General features: G+C 54.9%; 1 protein-coding gene across 1 annotated transcript in view; it reads right to left on the bottom strand.

Moving 5' to 3' along the window:
* Positions 1-18,268, bottom strand: part of LRRC75A (leucine rich repeat containing 75A) — a 37,300-nt gene extending 19,032 nt beyond the window's left edge. The window contains exon 1 of the mRNA XM_063109036.1: positions 18,017-18,268. Coding sequence (XP_062965106.1) covers positions 18,017-18,268 — 252 coding nt within the window. The remainder of the gene's footprint in view (positions 1-18,016) is intronic.
* Positions 18,269-19,502: the final 1,234 nt, after the last annotated feature.

Below are 19,502 nucleotides of genomic sequence, written 5' to 3' on the forward strand. Positions count from 1 at the left end.
CCACCAGGGAGGGAAGCCAGGACACCTTACAGCTAAGAAGCCAGGAAGGAGCAGAGAAGACTTGCTTCTCCAGAAAGACCACAGTCTCTTAGGAGGGAGAGTAGAGTCTTAAAACTGCCATGGGCAAGGAAGGGGACACCAGGATGCAGTGGGATAGATGGGGGCCCTCAAAAGACATGCCCACGCCGTCATCCCAGAACCTGTGAATATGATCTCATCTGGAGAAAGGGTCTTTGTGATTAAGTTAAGGACCTCGACATGAGGTCATCCTGCTTTATCCAGCTGAGGCCTACATCCAATACAGGTGTCTTCATAAGAGACCACAGAGGAGACAGACGCAGAGAAGGTGGCAGAGATGGGAGTGATGTGGCCGTGACCACCAGAAGCTGGAAGGGGCAAAGCACGAAATCTCCCCTGGAGCCTCTGCAGACTTCCAGAATTGACAGAATAAATTTCTGTTGTTCGAAGTTACCCAGTCCATGGTAAGTGGTTTGGCAGCCCTAGGAAGCTAATACAGTGGATTTTCCCCAAGGGGCACGCCAGGCTAAAGGGCGAAAAGATCCTGGCAAGTGGGCCTGGACCTCCCCCACGCCCTGCTGCTGCTGACCTCAGCCAAGAGCACCACTGTGGGCCACCAAGGACTGTTAGTTCCAGAGTCCACTGGCTGCCTCTGCAGCCTGGTCCTCTGTGGTGCCCGTGTCCCCGGCACGCCCTCCTCTGCTGGGGCGGGGCTGGGCCACTTTCCCAAGATGGTTCTCAGCTCAGCAGGAGAAAGAACATTTAAAAACGAGCGAGCGGTGAAGGAGATTCTGACACAGGCTACGTGGTGAACCTTGAGGACGTTATGCTAAGTGAAATCAGCTAGTCACAAAGGACAAACACCGTGTGATTGTACTTTTGTGGGGTACCTGGAGTGGTCAGATTCACAGAGACAGGAAGCAGAAGGTGGCTGGGGGAGGAGGGAATCAGGATTTGGCGTTTAATGGGTACAGAGTTTCAGTTCGGGAAGAGGAAAAAGTTCTGGAGATGATGGTGCTGATGGTCTTACGACAACGTGAGTGTACTTAATGCCACCGAATGCTACCCGTAAAAGTGGTTAAGATGGTAAATTTTATGTTATGTATATTTTACCACAATAAAAAAAAAGTGGTGAGCTCACAGTCATGGGAAGTGTGTAAGCCGAGGAGAGATGGTCACCAGGCGGCTCTGTTGCAGCAGGACTTCTGCACCACGAGGGGGACCTTCCTCTGCTGCCTGGGATTGTCCCCAGTAGCACGGCCTGGGGTGCAAGATCCTGGGGTCCAAGAGGATGCCCCCAAATAGCCGCAAGGGTGGGGCCCTCAGGTATGGGAAGAACAGGGAAAGGACTCTGAAAGAATCAGGCAATAAACAGACCAATGCAGAGATGAAGCCATGCGGACAGGGCAGGGAAGGAGGAGGCTGCTGGTGGTCACGGGTGTGAAGATGGAGAGGAAACAAGTCACTCCCTCCAGAAGACGGGCCTGAGACCACCCCCTGGTCACACTCGGACTGCAAAGCAGGAGCAGCTCCACCTGCGGGCTCGCTTGCTCTGGACAGTGGGGTGGCTTCCTCAGCATGGGTGTCCTCAAGGCAGGAAGGGGTCGAATGAAACAGGGAGACACGAAAGGAAACAAGTCCCACGAGCTTAGGAATGCAGGAATCTGGCATTTCACACTTTTGCAATGTTCCATACAACTAGATACATCTGAGTACCATACGGCGTGGTCTTCCAATTCCACTTTAAACAGGTGATTAAGTAATTGATTTTAGGCTTATGATTTTAAGCAGAACACTGAGAGAGGATTTGGCCAGGTTTCTAACAATTTCGAAATGTTCAAGAGCACTTAATAGTCACCATATTTATAAGCTTACCCTATTAAGTTTAAGAACTGTTAAGGAGCTTGGCGAAGTCCTGCTTTTTAGGATGGGTATTTATAAACTTAAGAAAACAGGATATGTTAAATTTATAAAATCACTTCAAGATAGTTCAAGAAATCTAATTACCTAAGTTATAAACTACCTACCCTTGAACACGATCGTTTAAATTTACTAGATCCTTGAACAGAATAATGAAACTGGTTTGTTAAACTTAAAAGCTTAAGGAAACACTAAGTTTAAAATTTTCCACTTCAGTACGTTGAATAATAATTGAGAAAACCCAACTAATTGTAGGCAGTCTTTGTGTGTGTGTGTGTGTGCGTGTGCGTGCGCGTGCGCGTGCGTTCACACAAACGTGCCCCAAGAACAGCAAGGGCAGGATTATGCAGACGGGGTGGGGCCCTGAAGAGTCCAGGAGGGTTGGGGGAGCGTCGGGCATCTGGAGAGGGCATCAGTTAGGAACCAGAGCACCTGCTCATGCTTGGAAAACGCCGAAGCAAAGCAAACTAGCAAAAGTGACAAAAGGAACCACCAAACTCCCCTTCCCCTGAAAGGAACACCCAACAGCGTGGGAGCTGTGTTTGAAGGCGAGGTCGCCTCAACCTCCTGATGTGCAGGAGGGGCACTGATTGCCCTAGCCCTAGCCTTGGAGTTTGCCTCTGGAGGGCAGCCTGCTAGCCCACAGGCCCATGGAGCCCGGCACCCCGGGAGATGCCTGTTAGCAGCCAGCAGACTGATACCAGCCAGATGCTGCTGAGGGGGCTGCTCTGCAGAGGCCTGAGGCTAGAAACTGCTGACGAAGGCCACTGGTACCCCTTTTCCCCCAGCTTGACTTGCCCAGCCTGGCTGAGGGGTGAGGGGCAGGAAGTGGGGTTCTCTGGTCTCCCCTCAGGGCCGCTGTCCCCCCAGGGGTGGCTCATGACTCTCCTGTTCCTCCAAGGCCGCTTGGCTTCTGCAGGTTTTTGGAGCCAGGCACACTGGCAGGCTGGCCCTGCTTAATTGTGACAAGTGTTTCTGGCGGGTCTGCCCTGCCCAGCAGGACTCCAGGCCAGAGGCAGTTTGGCAGCTCTGCTCAGCAAGGGGCTTCATGACTGTGTGTTGTTTGTGCTTTAACTTTGAAGTTTTTAATAATGACACCCTCTGCATGAAACAGACCTCTAGAAACAGATGCTTAGCCATTGCCAATGTAAGTTAATTAAAATCCAAGAAACAGCAGTAGCAACAAATAAACACCAAAAGGATGCTTTCTCTCTAGAAAAATCTCAAGTTAGCTGGGAGGCATATCAAGCTGCATGGAGGGTGTGTTCTACTGCACCAGGGTCGTAGCTGCACCGAGGTGGCTCAGGGCAGGGGCAGGAAATCTGGGGCTCACCCTGGGTTAGATCCTAAGTCACTGCGTGGCCCCAGGGAAGTCACCCCCTCTACACTGTGCCTTCCTCATCTACAAATGAGAGGGTTGCACCAGCTCATTCTTCCCAAAGAATGACAGAAAGCAGGAGACAGCAGCAGAAGGGGGACTTGGACAAGACAGGCTTGGAAAACAAAGAATTCAACAAATAACCATTTTCTTTCTCCTGTTGGGCGGTTCAGCTACTGTGCTTTATGACTCTCAGAAAGGGCGGTGGCATTGCGAGCATTTCCCAGACTTCTTTTCTAAGGCCCCTGTCTGGCTTTCTCAGAGCACCTTGTGGGACTAGGATTCTGCAGAAAGTCTGGGGCCAGATGGCCCGAGGTCCACAGGCTCCTGCATTCCACGGATTCTCGGCGATTTGTCATCGCTCCCCATGCCCTCCTAATCTCTCTGTTTGGGAAATAACCGGAATCAGTTATTGACACCTTCCGACAAATGCATTTAAGTCCATTTGTCCCTCTCTGTGGTAAATTTTGTCCAGTTTAATTGAAAGTTTCAGTCATCATCAGAGGATGTGCAGATAATGGTAAAGAGTCAGAGGAACAACAGGATCCTCTGGCTCCCCAATCACCTGCTTTCTGAGCAGGAGAGACCTCACAGGGACAGCCCATTTCTCTGAGTGACAAGCTGAGGACTGGAGGGTCATCTGATATAGTCAGTGAGTGGCAGGGGCAGGAGGCCCCAGAGCCCCCAGAAGTTTCTGATCCTTCTCTCCCAGCTACCAGCCCTGCGGAGTTAAGTGCGTTAGTCAGGGTTGTGTTTGTGTGTGTGTGTGTGTGTGTGTGTGTGTTAGGGTTCTCCAGAGAAGCAGAACCTATAAGTGTGTGTGTGTGTGTTAGGGTTCTCCAGAGAAACAGAACCTATAAGGGTGTGTGTGTGTGTGTGTTAGGGTTCTCCAGAGAAGGAGAACCTATAAGGGTGTGTGTGTGTGTGTGTGTGTGTGTGTTAGGGTTCTCCAGAGAAGGAGAACCTATAAGGGTGTGTGTATGTGTGTGTTAGGGTTCTCCAAAGAAACAGAACCTATAAGGGTGTGTGTGTGTGTCTGTGTGTTCTCCAGAGAAACAGAACCTATAAGGGTGTGTGTGTGTGTGTGTGTGTGTGTGTGTTAAGGAATTGACTCACATGACTGTGGGGGTGGCAGATTTGAAATCTGCAGGGCAGGCTGGAGACCCAGGAAAGAGCTGACCCTGCAGTCTTGCATCTGGGGCAGATTCCTTCCTCCTCGGGGGACCTCTCTCTCTCTTTTCTCTTGGGGCCTTCAACTGATTGGATGAGTCTCACCCATATTATGGAAAATATTCTGCTCTTTTTACTCAAAGTCTACTGACTTAAATATTAATCACGTGGTACTGATAACACCAAGATCCAGGGTTTGATCCCTGCACCAGCCAGCAAAAAAAAAAAAAAAAAAGAAAAGAAAAAGTGCTATCACATCTAAAAAATATCTTCACTGCAACATCTAGACTAAAAACTGGGTATCATACCCTAGGCCAAGTGGACACACAAAATTAATCATCACAACAAGCTAAGGTCCTTTACCCCTTTAAATCTCGAAGTCAGAGGCAAGGTCAAGGCCAAGGCAAAACCTCCAAGAATCTGGACTCAGACCTCTTGCTGCCCTCCCTCTGCGTGAGCAGAGATGAGTCATGGTGGATGAGGAATCCAGCTGCTCCCAGCTCCAGGCAGGAAATGATGGTGGCGGGGGAGGAGGGGATCCCTACCTGTGCCTGTGACAGCCTATTGCCAAGGACATGCCTGCTGCTCTCTGGGCAGTGGGGAGGGCAGGAGCTGGCCCAGGAGAGGGGCCGCAGATGCCCTTTCCAGGGCTTCCCAGCAGGGGCTGGGGGGGAACTGACCAGAACCCCCCAGTCAGGCAGAATCACCCCCATCTGAAGGCCCTGCTCCTCAGTGCCCGATTCTCCCTGTAGATGGAGGGTATGGGGCCACTACCAGCAGCAAAGAAGGGGCCAGAGGCTGTGTCCCTGAGGAAGGGAGGGGACCTCTGCCTGGTTTCTGGGAAGCCACTGAGCTGGTCCACAGCTCTGAAGGACACTGGACGGAGGGGTTGGAGTTGGGGCTGGGAGGGAAGGGGGTGAAATGAAGGCCCAGAGCTTTCTGCCAGCGTCTGAGGCCTCTTCCTGTCCCCGCATCCCTGGATTCTGCCCATAGGATTTCCCTCAGTGGACTCTGTCCCCCGAGCACGGTCCCAGGAGTACTCCAGGAGCACTCCCCACACGCCCGCTCCAACTCCCAGCTGTGCCTTCACTCCTCTGGGTTCCCCAACCAGCCTCTTGCCAATTTTCTAAGGTAGCTTCTCCAATTCCATCCCAATCCAGGGCTGGCCAGTTTCTCAGCTGGTTAGAGCATGGTGCTGATAACACCAAGGTCAAGGGTTCGGATCCCCATACTGGCCAGCTGCCAAAAAAAGAAAAATTCAATTTCATCCCCACCCCCCTCTCCTTTTCAGGCCAGCCCCTCCTGCCTCCTGTGTCCCCCATTCCCTTGAAGTGCCTTCTTCTGGTCCTGGCTCACTAACCAGCCTCTTTGTGATGTACTACACCAAAACCGTGTCTATCATCCACACCCTGCTGGACTGGGCTGATCTGCAACCAGAAGACCATTTCTGGAGAGATGGGAATTCTTGGAATAGGTAACTTGGACGGTGTCTGAATTCCCACATCCAGCCCCAAGCTGCTCCATGTTCCTGATGGTCTCTAGGCTGGCAGCTGCCTAGAAGTCCCCCGGGCAAGGATGCTGCCTAAAACTGTTGTTACTCCAATCCCCACAACTCCAGAAGGACATGGAAAACATAAGTCTGATGCTGAGAATAATAAAAAGCTCAGAAGACTGGCATGTCCTTGGAAAAATGGAATCGACTGGGATTACTGAGTCCTGAGAAGCAGAGGTTATTCACAGGGCGTGAGAAGCATCACATCTTATTCCCCCAGAACTGGTGGCAGGAAGGTAAACAGCCTGAGAAGCTGGGGCCGGGAGCCTGGTGAGGGACCCCGTGATGCCCTGCACGTGCCCTCAGCGCCCCCGACTGGGCCTCACTCCATCTGATGCCCTTTGAGAGACAGGAGTGTCGAGACGCAACTTTCTAGAAGAAGATGCCCAATTGCTTCAGTTTCCTGATTCAGGAGGAAGAAGGAAAGCTGCCGGCTGAGAAGCAGGTCATATTCTGGCTGAAGTTTCACCATTCTGTGTCTTAGGAGATCTGGAAGTCTGTGGCCGAAGAGACGCATGGGAGAGGGGGTGAGTTTCCTTCCGAACTTCTGTGCACTCTCACCAAGGCTGCTGAGGACAGCTGTGCAGGTCGCGCACTGCACGGGGGCATGTGGATGGGCTGAACTCTGCCTGTGCTCAGCAGACAGACCTCTCTCCTGCTTCCTATGAAGCCACTGTACGGCCTAGAAGCTGCCCTACGTCTCACTGAAGGAAACCAAAGTGACGGGCTTCCCGGGTGACGTGGACTCACTCACTGAACGGCCTCTGCGTTCCTACGTTCTTGCTTCTCCTGGGGTTCTGGGAGCAGAGGCAGGCCCAGCTCTAACGTGGAAGCAGGGAGTTCGTGAACTCGGCTCTTACTGGGAACATCTTCTCTTCAGGTCCTGCTCTGTTTCCTCCAGCTTAGTTCATCACTGTCCCACCCACCACTGTCTCAACGTCCTACTTTAAAAAATAAGCTGTTGAAAAAGTGTCACTTGCAGAATGTGCTCAGGGGAATGCTGCTCCTCTTCCCCTCTCCTGAGGTCTGCTCCTGCCAGTTCCTGTGACAGTGAAGGGGCAGCAAGGTTCCTCTGTGTCCCAGAGCCCTTCCTTTACTCTGCCCGAGGAGGGACATGAGCCACCTGCCCCAACCCGAGAAAGCTTGCAAAACACCGAGTCATTCACTGGGACAGACCCAGGCCTCAGCTTCCAACACTTCTCCAGGGATGACCGAGTGGAATAAGGCCTTGGGAGATGGGACCTGGTCCCAGTCCTGTGTGACCATGTGCAGGCCGAGGCTCCCCTCCCGGCTGTTTGTGCCTGGGTCAAACCTCTCAGCTCTGACTGCAGCAGGCCTCACCAAAGCAGCCGTGGAAACCCCTTCCCTTCCTCCATTTCCTCCCAGGAGGGGGAAGGGGCAGATCCAGGCCTCTGGGACATCCAAGGACATTAAAACCCCAGCTCTGCCTGTCCTCTGGTGGCAGAGACCAGGGACCATTGCCAGGAGTAAGCCAGTGAGACTGCAATGTGTGAGGTGGTCAAGTAGCCCAGGACACGGGACTGCACGTGGAACCAGCACCTACGTGGTGCCTGGCAGGACTAGAGCCCTCTCCCATGCCTCCTCCTCTGCAGCCCCTGCTCTCTCTTGCTCCTCAAGCACCTAGTGAGGAAGCGTGGGGGTGGGGCTGCCAGGGATGCTGTGACCAGCTGGCTGCAGCACGGCAGGTGCTGAGCTGGACAGGTCCAGGAAGAGAACCCCGACTGGCACATCTAGGTGTGGGCAGACTCAGCAGCACGGGCACAGCACCACGGGAGAGAATCCTCCCCACTCCTGCCCCTGTCTGTTGGGTGGGGCCTGAGCCCAGAGCTTCAGGAGGCAGTGACTTCACAGACAGAACCAAGGGCGGGGTGGGGAGTCGCAGGCTGCTCTGCAGGTAGATGGTGAGCTTGAGTGGAGAGGACTCCCAGGGCTCCTCCTGCGGGGTCCTACGTCTTGCCTGGTGCCCCTCAGTGGGAAAGGGGTGTGCTGCAAGCCTCCTTGGGCAGCCTGTATCTGTGGGTATTGGCTCCACATGCATGGCAACTGGGGGGTGAGGGGTGGTGCCACGGCTGGTGGGTGCTCCCTGCCCAGCCCTGGTGTGCTCTGGGAGAAGCCTGGGCTGGGGCAGCGGAAGGTTAAGCGGGCAGAAGACGGACAGCGCTGCTGGGAGGGGCCCCATGGCAGGTGAGGCAAAGCCTCAACTAGGAAGCTGAAGGGGTAGACTTGGCTCCTTGCAGCTCCTGGGCCTAATGCCCAGGTCCACTTATGAGCCCTGAGGGGCAGGAGGGTCTGCACAGCAGCCAGTGCGTGCTGTCAGACCCTGCACCTGCAAATGCCCTCACGGCCACTCCTCTGGGTGCTCAGCCCAGCCCCACCGTGCTGTGCCAGGGCCAGGGTCAATGGCAGAGCCAGAACCCAACCGGCTTGGCCAGCCCTACAATCAATTGCCAGCCAGCGATGGCACCAGATGCTCCTCCAATCCCTTCTAGAAATGAGCAGTTTGGCAGACCTTGCTTTCCCCACTCCTCCCAACTGGTGCCAGCCACCCAGTAGGTGCCCGAGGGCATCTCCCAACGAACGAACTAAGTCCTAGTGTGCAGCCAGGTGCCAGGCAGGGTTCTTGCCCTCTGAGGACAATGGCCCCGAAGCTCTGCTGGGGCTGGCAGGCCTGGGTCTCTGGGGGTAGGAGAGAGGCTCGAAGTGGGAGAAGCCCCATCCAAATCAATATAAAGCGAGTCCTCAGAGAAGGGAGACAGTCTGGGAAGTGGAGGCAGGGGCAGAGGGGCCCGGGCAGCCCCCACAGACGGCGGAGGGGGAGGGTCCCAGCAGAACCTGCCCAAGGCTGAAATGGGTCCCAGCCTGGGTCTCCTCCCTGACACCCTGGATGAAGGGCAACGCAGACTTTGCTCGCCGTGAGTGCACAGGGCCCTGGTTCTGGCCTCTGTCCCCACTGTGTGAACTTGGTTCCCACCCTCTCTCAGACGAGGGGTGGGTCTGCCAGGACTGTGGTCAGTGCTGACTCGCTGGCCTCTGCAGCCTGGAGAGCGAGTGTGTGGGGGAGGAAGGGGTGTCTGCCCCTCTGTGTCCCAGCTCCTGAACTGGCTGAGGCCAAGGGAGGTGGCCTCAGTGCTGGAGTGTGAATCCGGCTCAGGGCCCGGAAGGAATAACTGACCGTTCACAGGAACAATAAGTCTTTCTGAAACTACTGGCACCCAGTAGAATCTGGTTGGTGGCAGGGATCCTCAGCGATCAACTCAACCACCCACTCCTTCATTCTGGAGATGGGTGAAGTGAGGTCAGAAAAGGGAAGAGGCTGGCAAGTTAGGTCTCAGCCGGGATCAGAACCAAGGGCTCCTGATTCCCAGGGTAGGCAGCCACCATCACGGAGCTCTCCCTCCTGTGCTGGGCTGCGTGCCTGAACTCACTGTGGCAGCTGGGGTCCTGCCACCGCTCCATGAGGGAGGGGACAGCTGTTACCATGGCTTTTTCCTGGTGGGTTGTCTGCTGTATCCCCAGTGCCTAGAACAGCACCTGGAAGAACAGGCACTCGACTGTTGAATAAATAAAGAAATTCGTACTTTTTTTTCTTTTTTGCTCCTCTGTATACTGCTTTTATAACATTAAAAAACCCCACCAGTTTTACTTTTAAACAAGATCCCGCCAACCTCATACTACTACTTAAGGAACAAAAGAAACACGAGAAAATGCTTTATGAACTAGAAAGCCATGTGCAGACAAGGGGGTCTCCCATGCCTGCCCTCCCACCAAGGTGCAGACAACCGAATTGAGCCGGGACCCCTTTCTCCTTCCAGTCCTCGTGGGCCCCACTGCCCGTCTCCCCGCTTGTGGTGGCTGGCAGGTTGTGCAGAGGGAAGAAAAATCTGCTTCTCACCCAGGGCAGGGAGAGACACACAGCAGGGAAGAGACACAGAGAGAAACACGCAGACACAAGGAGAAGCCACAGGAGGCGGCAGGCAGAGGCAGAAAGGTAGGTAGAGGCTGAACAAGGGCAAGGGGCAGCTCTGGAGGTGGGCACAGGCCTCAGGCCCAAAGGGAGGCCACCTCTGCAGCCAAACACGTGGGTGCTCCCCACCCTCAGCTGGACTCTGAGTCTATCCTGCTTAAGTTAGAAATATCAAAATGCCACAGCCCTTTGAGCTCCAGATGGCTGCAGCAGCCAGGAGTCTGAGCTAATAAAAGTTAAAAAAAAAAAAAAAAGGAGCTGGGAAATACTCCTGGAGAGCCATGTGGGCACTGCTCAGGGCCGGCGTGGGTAGCTGGGGCGAGAGCAGGCTGTAAGAAGGGGCCCCCGCCCTGCTCTTTTCTCCACAGAACACCCAATTCCATCACAACGGTGAGTCCAGGATAACAACCGAGTCTTCCCTTTCAGATAACGGGCCCCTCCCCCTCCCCCCAGTTCCTCTCAATGAGACAGGATATGGCAGTGGGTGCTATGGTATGAATGTACACCCCAAATTCATATGTTGAAATCCTAACCGCGAAGGTGATATCATTTGGAGGTGGGGCCTTTGGAAGGTAATGGGTCATGAGTGGGGCACCCTCATTAATAGGATTAGTGCCCTTATGAAAGAAACCCCAGAGAGACCAGTCACTGCTCCTGCCACGTAAGGACACTCGAGGACATCTACAAACGAGACAACAAATCTGACAGCACCTCGATGTTGGACTTCCCAGCCTCCAGAGTGTGAGAAATACATTTCTGTTGTTTATAAGCCACCCAGTTTATGGTATTTTGTTACAGCGGCCTAAACAGACTAAGACTGTCTGCAAGAACGCAGCTGGGGGAGCCAGGGCACCGAGCTGGGGTGTGTGTGTGTGTGTGACTTTCTCACAGGACACCTGTAGCACTGCTCTCGGTGGAGAAGGGGAGGCAAATGGCTGGCTGAGGATCCCCACTTTGGGCAGGGGATCTCCTCAAATGCTGACCCACTCCCCGGGCATCCTGAGGAAGCCAGAGACAGACATTGGTCACCTGGGTAGCCGTTCTGTAAGGAGCCTGTCACCAGCAGGAGGTGGCAGTGGTGCAAGGAGGAGCCGCTAGAACCTGAGAGTGGGGTACCATTGGCCCTCGAACAGCATAGGTTTGGACCGCAAGGGGACACTTACACACGGATTTTTTTCAATAAACATATTGGAAAATTTTTGGTTAGGTACGTTATAAGCGCATGCCATACCAAACCACAGTTAAGTAGCTTACTGTTTGGTAGGCTTAATATAAGTAAATACTTAAGTACTTAACCACTACCTAAGTAATGATGCAGGGCCCCGAGGGGCGCTCGGTGCCAGGCAGCTGTGACCTGGGGGAAAGTGGAAGACTACTTAAGTAGCAGTTAAGTAGTTAAGCTCTTGACGGGTTGAAAGTTAAATGCAGATTCTTGACTGTGTGGGGGTCGGCACCATAACCCCCGTGTAGTTCAAGGGTCAACTCCCAGAGTTCCGACCCCACAGGTTACTGGGAGGATACCCTGGCCTGTGCTCAGAGTGAAAACACTCGAGAAGTCTGAGCCAAGCTTGCTGGCTCCTGAGAGAGAACACATGGGACAGAGGCCAGGGGGAAGTGTGCCTGATGCGAGGCGTAAAATGCATCCAGCAAATATTTCCTGAAAACTGACTATGTGCCAAGTACCCGATCTATGGCCTCTGCCCCAGAAAAGCACACAAGGAAATGAAATGACATTGGGAAAGGGGGAGGGGAAAGGGATCCGTCCTGGACGTCCGTGGGTGGAGGTCAGGGCACTTCAGGAGTGCTGAAGAAGAGACAGAAGGCAGGACTCCGTTTCCTGCCCCACCAGCCCCTGAAGTCAGGACGACTGGCCCGGCCACAGGTCCTGCAGACACACCTGGCCACTAGAGAGGCTGCCATGTCCCTGGCTGGTGTCCCTGGCAGCCTTGGAAACCAACGAAGCAAGCCCTGACATTGGAATCCTGTATCACCTGGATCCAGCCCATTCAGAGAGCAGCAGATTTTAAAAAGGAAGGTTTCTCTTTGTGGAGGGAGTAAATGTGATTCAGCACAAGAGCCGATCAGGAATGTGGAGGCCAGACTTTCCCGTCAGCCTCGTCTCCCTGCCTGCCACCTCGGCAGAGGCCCCAGGCGGCACCTGCCAGATGGGATCCCGTGATGCCACAGAGGCCGGGCACCCCGCCACTCCTCTCTCCAAGAACACCCCAGCCTGGCAGGCTGCCAGGCACAGCTGAGCCACACAGACATCACTCCCTGAAATCCAACCACACAGAGAGCAAATGCGCGGACCTCATGGCTGCACTAACAAGTCTGGTAAATCCACTCCCAGCTGCACAGCTGTAGCCGGGGATCCAAGCACTCTCGGAGGACATATTGTGACAATGATGGGACATACACACAAACGTACACACATCTTCACAGCACACAGACTTCTTAAGGTATGTCACAAGCCTGCAGGTTTTCAATACCATACCATGGACAATGGTGGTGGTGGTGGTGTCCTTGACCCTCAGGAAGCACGTAACCTTGTCTCACCAACAAAATGAACACGGGTGGAAAGTGGATGATTAAATGCCACCCAGTGTGGTGGGACTTAAAAAGCAAGTGGATCTCAGAGTTTGGGCTGACATGCTGTATTAGTCTGTTTCTACTGTTTATAACAGAATACCTGAAACTGGGTAATTAGAAGGAAATGAAGTTTATTTCTTATAGTTTTGGAGGCTGGGAAGTCCAAGATCCAGGGGGTGCATCTGGTGAGGGTCTTCTAGGTGGGAACTCTACAGGGTCTGGTGGCAACTGGGGTGTCACATGGCGAGAACAGGCTGGCAAGAGAGCTAATCGCCTCACTTGCTCTCCTTATAAAGCCATCAGAACCACACCCATTACTCCATGAATGGATCAATCCATTCATTAGGGCCATCTAATCACCTCTTAAAAGCCCCACCTTTCAATTACCACTATTGGATTTACTATCCTCTTAACACTTCAAGTTTCCAATACATGAACTTTTGGGGGATGCTTTTAACCCATAGCACATGTCCAGGAAAGGTAGCATGGTCTCGGAAAGGTAGGGTGCATTCGGTGGAAATGAAAGAATGCATTCCAGGTGGAGGAGGAATAAGTGTGGGAACCTCCCTGCGTGGTGTCTGGTGGCATTCCAACCTGCTCACCTAAAGAGATTGTCTTAGGTGGGGTATGGGAGGAAAAGTGACCTTCAAAGGTCATTCTGCTCTCTCTTTCTGTCTCCAGGTAGGAAAGCCCCACCCAGTCTCTGCATCTACAGGGAGCCTCCATTATTCAGCTCCTCTTGGGGGGCAAGTGACACCCTAGGTTCTTTTTGTATTAGCTGATGTGGGTCCTGCTCCCAGGTGTGAGGTGAAGCCAGCCCTGCCACCCTGGACAGCAAATAGAATGAGGAACCCAGGCCCAAGCCACACTATGCGGTGGGCCTGGGCAGGCTAACGTTGGAACAGTTCTGCCCAGCAGGGGTGCGCCATATTGAGTGGTGGTACACCAACCCAATCAGAACTTCTTTTGAGAGAGCAGGGGTGCTGGTGAACCCAAAGAGATGGGCCACCTCAGCTGGGTGTATCCCAGGGAAACAGACCCCTTATTCTGGTGCTCCTTTCATGAACTGGGCTGACAATCCAGTCTGGAATTTTGGGGACTCAGAGAAACTGCTGGACCAGAGATGACACCTCACCTTCCACATAGCCTAGCACTTGCCCTCTTTCCACAATGGAAGGTCACTTCTTCCCTAGGGCTCCTTAAAGATGGCAAGTCAGAGCCCAAGACTTGAGGAGTGACATCTGGGGAAGGGTGAGGCCTTGTGGGAGGGGGCCCAGGGAAGGGGAGAGAAATGGCATCTTCTATCCAAAGTTGGCTTCTTTTATTCCCACAAGCACCCACCCCAGACTGCTTCTGAACTTGCAGTGAGCTTTTGATGCAGACTGAGCCTTGGCCAGGTAGACAGAATCCAAAAAATCCTTGGACTGGGCCTGAGAAAGGACACCACAACCCTACCCCTAGCCTCGCCAGACCCCAAGTAGGGCAGATTCTCCTGTTTCTCATGACGGTTGCTGTGAGAACATGTCTTGACTAGCAGTGCCAACACGATTTCACACACTTTGTAGCGTTTGCTCTGCTCAATAAGCCAGATCCCTCTTTGGGAAACAGGAAACTCAACTCAGCGAGGTTATCTGCTGGGCCCAAGGTCACAGCAGACTGAGGACAGGAAGGCCTACAGCTCCAAGTGGATCCTTGACCCCAGGCTCCTCTCAGTTACACTGCTCCTAAAGGGAAGGGGCTCACTCTCTGTTACTTCCAGGTGGCTGCCTGGCACCTTGCCTGCACCCCTGGCCACAGTTCAGGGTCACGTGCGCTGAGTGAGGCCTCTTGATATCCTTTCAGCAAGTGACAAGCTGGACAGTCTCCAATCAAGTCAGCACGCCCTGAATCTTAGATGTGAAAGACGGGCGGTGCCAGCAGCCACAATCCTTCAGCCTACTATGGTCTCAGTACCCTGTTTCCACATCTCCAGCCTGTGGCAAGTCACGTAGCAGGGGAGGGTGGGATCAGACTGGAGGAGAGATTCTGAACTTGGGGTCTGTAGATAGGTTTCAGGGGCCCTGTGAGCCTCTGAAACTCCATACAAGAGCATACGTGTTGGTGCATTTGTCTGGGAAGAGTGTGTGCAGCTCTTTCAGGGCCTCAAAAAGGCTAAGAATCACAGGAATTAAGGACACCGAATCCCCTCCGACCTCATGGCTCTGGGCATACACAAATCTGGCAGCCAAACCCACGTTAACAAACAAACAGAGCAGAGCAAGCTGTGCGAATAGTGGGGGGCGGTGGGGGGATGGTTACTGTGCTGGCTGCTCCTACTCCCTGGCCTTGTTCCTGTTCATCGCCGCCCACCCTGGGGGTCCTGGACAACATTCCAGCAGAAGTGCGTAGCCTGCACTGTGCACACCGCCACCTCTCCTACCATGCTACTGAAGCAGAGGCCCTCCTCGGAGTGACCCCGGCGAGGCCCTGACTGCTCATTCCCTTGCCGAACACCCCCACCTCCAGACTAGAGGAGGAAACGGGAAAGGAACATACGAGTTGGGAGAAAGAGTCGCTTCAGTGCACCGCACAAATCCAGCTGGCCATTTCTCCCAATGGCCTTAGGGTCCTGGAAAACCATCTCTCTGTTTGCCATGGACATCTGGACACCCCCGTACTCCTGCCCACGCTTCCCAGGGAGGGCCCCCAATATCTCCATTCCAGGCAGCACAGGGCAGCTTTCTGGGCCCACATCCCTTACCAGCCAGAGGCCAAGGGAGCCAGAGCCCGAGGGCAAGTCATTCTGCTGCTTTTACAGAACAGGAGAAGTCTGAAACCCACTCCCATCCCCGTCAGCCCTCCCAGTGCTGAGGCTGAGGCGTGTGCCAGGACACCAAGACCCACGTGCTGACGTCTGAGGAAATGTCCCCTGCAGGGGGCTGCAGGGGCTTACCTGCTCTCCTGCGAGGCAGGCAGAAGCTCAGTTTCCCCAGGATATGGAATCACACTCAGTCCCGGCGGGACTGGGAAGCCCACAGTATCTGCTGACTTGGGTCCAGCCTCCTCCTGTGGGCCTCCCACGGGCCTCAAGAGAGCTGCTCCACTCTATTCTTTCATCTCACTGGCCAGCACTCCACTCTTCAGTGTCCCCCAAAGCACCCGTCCCGCGGTGGGGAACAGCATGTGATCAGTAAAACCTTCTCACTGTCCAGTGTGCAAATGGGTATGAAGGTCTGGAAAATCCATTGTTCTCTCTGAAAGTGAAAGGATTACCGTACAGCCCATACTTCAGTTTCCAATTTTCAAAAGACAAAGAAATACACACCACAAGTTATGTGGTGCATAATGTTAGCTTTCTTTGATGATTCAGTTCTGAGAAGGCACCAGGGATCCAGCAGCATCTCAGCGTCACTCTGGATGTTTGGAAAAGCAGAGGCAAGAGTGGAAGCCCGTGTCTTTCCTAGTCCGCCCATGTCTGCTTGCCTCTCCCTGTGCAGTGCACACCTCGGGAACACATACTCCAGGATAGCAGCACACCAGATACAAAGGTGGGGGGAGTGCTACAAAATCCAGGAGGGATGTGGGTCTGATTAGATTTTTTTTTAATTGAAACATAATTGATTATACGTGTTTGTGGGGTACAGACTTGAATATCAACACCTGTGTACAATACGTGATGATCAAATCAGGATAATTAGCATTTTCCTCATTATAAAACGCAATCATTCCTTGTGTCCATTAACCAATTTCTTGCCAACACCTTTCCCTCTCCTCCTCTCCCACCTCTCGTAACCAGAGTTCTGTTCTCTCCTCCTGAAAGTTCAACCTATTATTGTGATCTGTCTTTCCTTCCTTCCTTTCTTTGTTCCCACTTACGAGTGATGTGGGATTTCTCTTTCTGTGCCGGGCCCATTTCACCTAACACAATTTTCTCCAAGCTCATCCAAGTCGCTGCAAAAGGCAGAATTTCATTCTTTTTCACGGCTAAGTAGTATTCCATTGTGTAAATATACCCCATTTTACCTATCCAGTCATCTGTCAACGGACCTTTAGGTTGGTTCCATATCTTGGCTATTGTAACTATAGCTGCAATAAACATGGGAGTGCATGTATTTCTACGGCATGATGATTTCCATTCTTTTGGTTATATACACAGAAGTGGGACTGCTGGATAGTATGGTAGATGTGTCTGTACCTGTTTGAGAAACTTCCTGTTTTCCATAGTGGCTGTATTAACAATCCCACCAATGGTGCAGAAGGGTTACCCTTTCTCCGCATCCTCACCAGCAATTGTTATTCTGTCTTTTTGATAATAGCCAGTCTAACTGGGCTGAGACATCTCAGTGTGGCTTTGATTTGCGGTTCCCTGATGATCAGCGATGCTGAGCCTTTTTTCATGTGTCCGTTGGCCAATTGTATGTCTTCTTTTGAGAAATGGCTATTCAGCTCCTTTGCCCATTTTTTCCGAGTAGATTTTGGAACCTCCTCGCAGGAAGGTGCTCCTACAGCCTCTTTCACCAGTGAGGGGAAAACATCATAAAAGTCACCTGAGAGTCCCCCTCTGCATCAGCAGCAGACTCCACCTCTAATGGGGTCAATCTGGCAAGAACATGGGGCCTGGACTGTTCATTCCCCAAAGCAAGGCCAAAACAACCTGTTTGTGATGCGGAAGGGCAGCTTTGTGCCTCCCACTCAACAAAATCCATGGCACAGGCCAACCCCTCCCCCAAAGAAACTGAGAAAGGAAAACAAGCCAAAGAGAGGTGAGTGACAACATCAGCCCCACAGCAGCCCCAAGGCAGAGGGAACCGGCCAGATCTGCAGTCTGCACCTAACCAGGGAGACAGGGACAGACTGAGGGCAGAGTGCTGGCAGCCTCCCGAAGTTCCTGCTGGCCAGATGACACCAAACCTGACTCCCCTCTCTCCACGACTTTCGGCAGGGGCTCATGGTTGAGTACCTGACAAAGTTAGGGGAGGTGAAACTGTCTCTTCTCTGAACCACAATCCAGGATGCCTCCCAGGTGCGTGACTGACCTAGGGACCGGGCATCTCACCAGCCCCAGGGCTCTGCCCTTGGACTCCCCCTCGGGAAGCTGGGTTCAGCCAACCGAGCATTCCTTGAGGACCCCTGGCAGGAGGTGACTGCCAGAGGGTGGAGAGGAAGCAGAGAGCCTTAGCTCAGGCCGGGCATGCATTCCTGCATCCCCTCCCACCAACCATGCCTGGAGAGAAGCCGGGACATTATTCCAACAGGTCCCCCTCCCTTCCTCGGCCAGTCTTTCTCCGCCCTGCCCCGAGGCCCCCATTCAGCGACAGCGCCGAGCCACCTGCTGCCAGACAGGGCTCCAGCCCCGCGGGAGGGGGCCCTGGGCGGTGCCCCTCGGCGCTCCGGGGCTGGCCCCCCGCCCCCTGCCCGCGCTTACCTGGCGCAGGTGCTGCAGCAGCGTGCCCGCCTCCTGGCGCCGGCCCTGGCGCACCATCCGCAGCAGCTCCTGGACCATGCCGACGCGCCGGTGGTAGGGGGGCAGCCCCGCGCCGCCGCCCGCCCGCCCCGCCTTGTCCCCGGCGCGCAGCAGCAGCGACGCCGAGAAGTCGGGCCGCTCGCGGCGGGGGCCGGGCGCCGCGCCGGGGCTGGCTCTGTCCGCCAGGCTGCCCTTGGTCTGCCGGGTGCCCATGCCGCGCGCGCCGGGGACCGCGCCCTCGCGCCTGCCCGCCTCCCGGGCCGCAACTTCGCGGGAACTGTTGCGCGCGGGCGGGCGGGCGGCCGGGCGGGCGGCGCGGGGTCGGGCGTGGGGCGGGCGGGGCGGGCCGTGCGAGGCGGGCGGCGAGCGCCGGAGCGCGGGGAGCGAGGGGGCGGAGCCAGGGGAGCGCCCGCCGCCGCCCGCCGCCCGCCGCTCGGCTCCCGGCTGGCCCCGGCGCCCCCTCCCGCCTTCTCCCGGCGCCGCGCCCCCTGCCGGCCACCGCACTGCGCCTCCCCCGGGCCGTCGCGCTCGGTTGGCACCGGGTCCCCGAGCTGCTCCCACGTCCTTGCGCGGGGGCGAGGCCCGCGGGAGGCGATGGGGGGGGTCGGTGCGCCCGGCCAATGGGAAAGTTTGGAGCCGGGCCGGGGGCGGGTCTCAGTCCCCGACTCGGGTTTCTCAAAGTGGGCTCCGCTGAGCACCCGCGCCCACGTTGTGAGGCGCTGCCTTGGAGCAGCCTCCCAGGCCCGAGCCCAGACCTGCGGGACGCCGCCGTCCTCGGTGGGGCCTGGGGGTCTGCACTGTTAGCATCTCCGCTGATGCCCGGGCACCTTCCTCGGAGACCCGGCCTGCTTGCCGGGCTCCGGCGGGTGGCTGGTGCGTGCAACAGGGTGCAAGGTGCGCGCGCCCTTTTACGGGGAGGGTCTGCTGCTTCCGTCAGGCTCTCAAAGGGTCTGGATCGGGAGGGAGTGAAGAACTGTTTTCTCTCGTTCTCGCTTTCGCACTCGTGGAGGAGGGTCCTTGGGGAGCCTGGCACCCACATGAGAGGAGGCCCCGCCGTGCACTCCTGGTACCAGACCCCGAGGTCTGATGGTGCTTGGAGAGCCAGCCAGGGTCCTGCCAGAAAGAAGGCTGGGACACATGGGGACCTTCCCGGTCACGGGCCATAGGCCACCCTGGCGCGGGCTGTAGGCGCAGGGGCGCATGGATCCGAAATTCCTGAGCGCGGTCAGGCAAGTCCTCGGCCTCTTGAGTCCTGGTCCTTCCTCTGTCATGTTGGGATTTTAACACGGTGTCAGGAATCGGGTTAGTAAGATAGGTAGATACTGTTAAAGAAAAAGCGACTCGATAGGACTTACTAGAGCATGGCAAAGAAGACTTCATTCAGGACCACCACCATAGGTGCAGGGGCCAGGGCAGTGGGGTTGGCTCATCAGTGGCGCAGAGAGAT

This window comes from Cynocephalus volans, chromosome 10 (genome assembly GCF_027409185.1).
Source record: "Cynocephalus volans isolate mCynVol1 chromosome 10, mCynVol1.pri, whole genome shotgun sequence".
Taxonomy (NCBI): domain Eukaryota; kingdom Metazoa; phylum Chordata; class Mammalia; order Dermoptera; family Cynocephalidae; genus Cynocephalus; species Cynocephalus volans.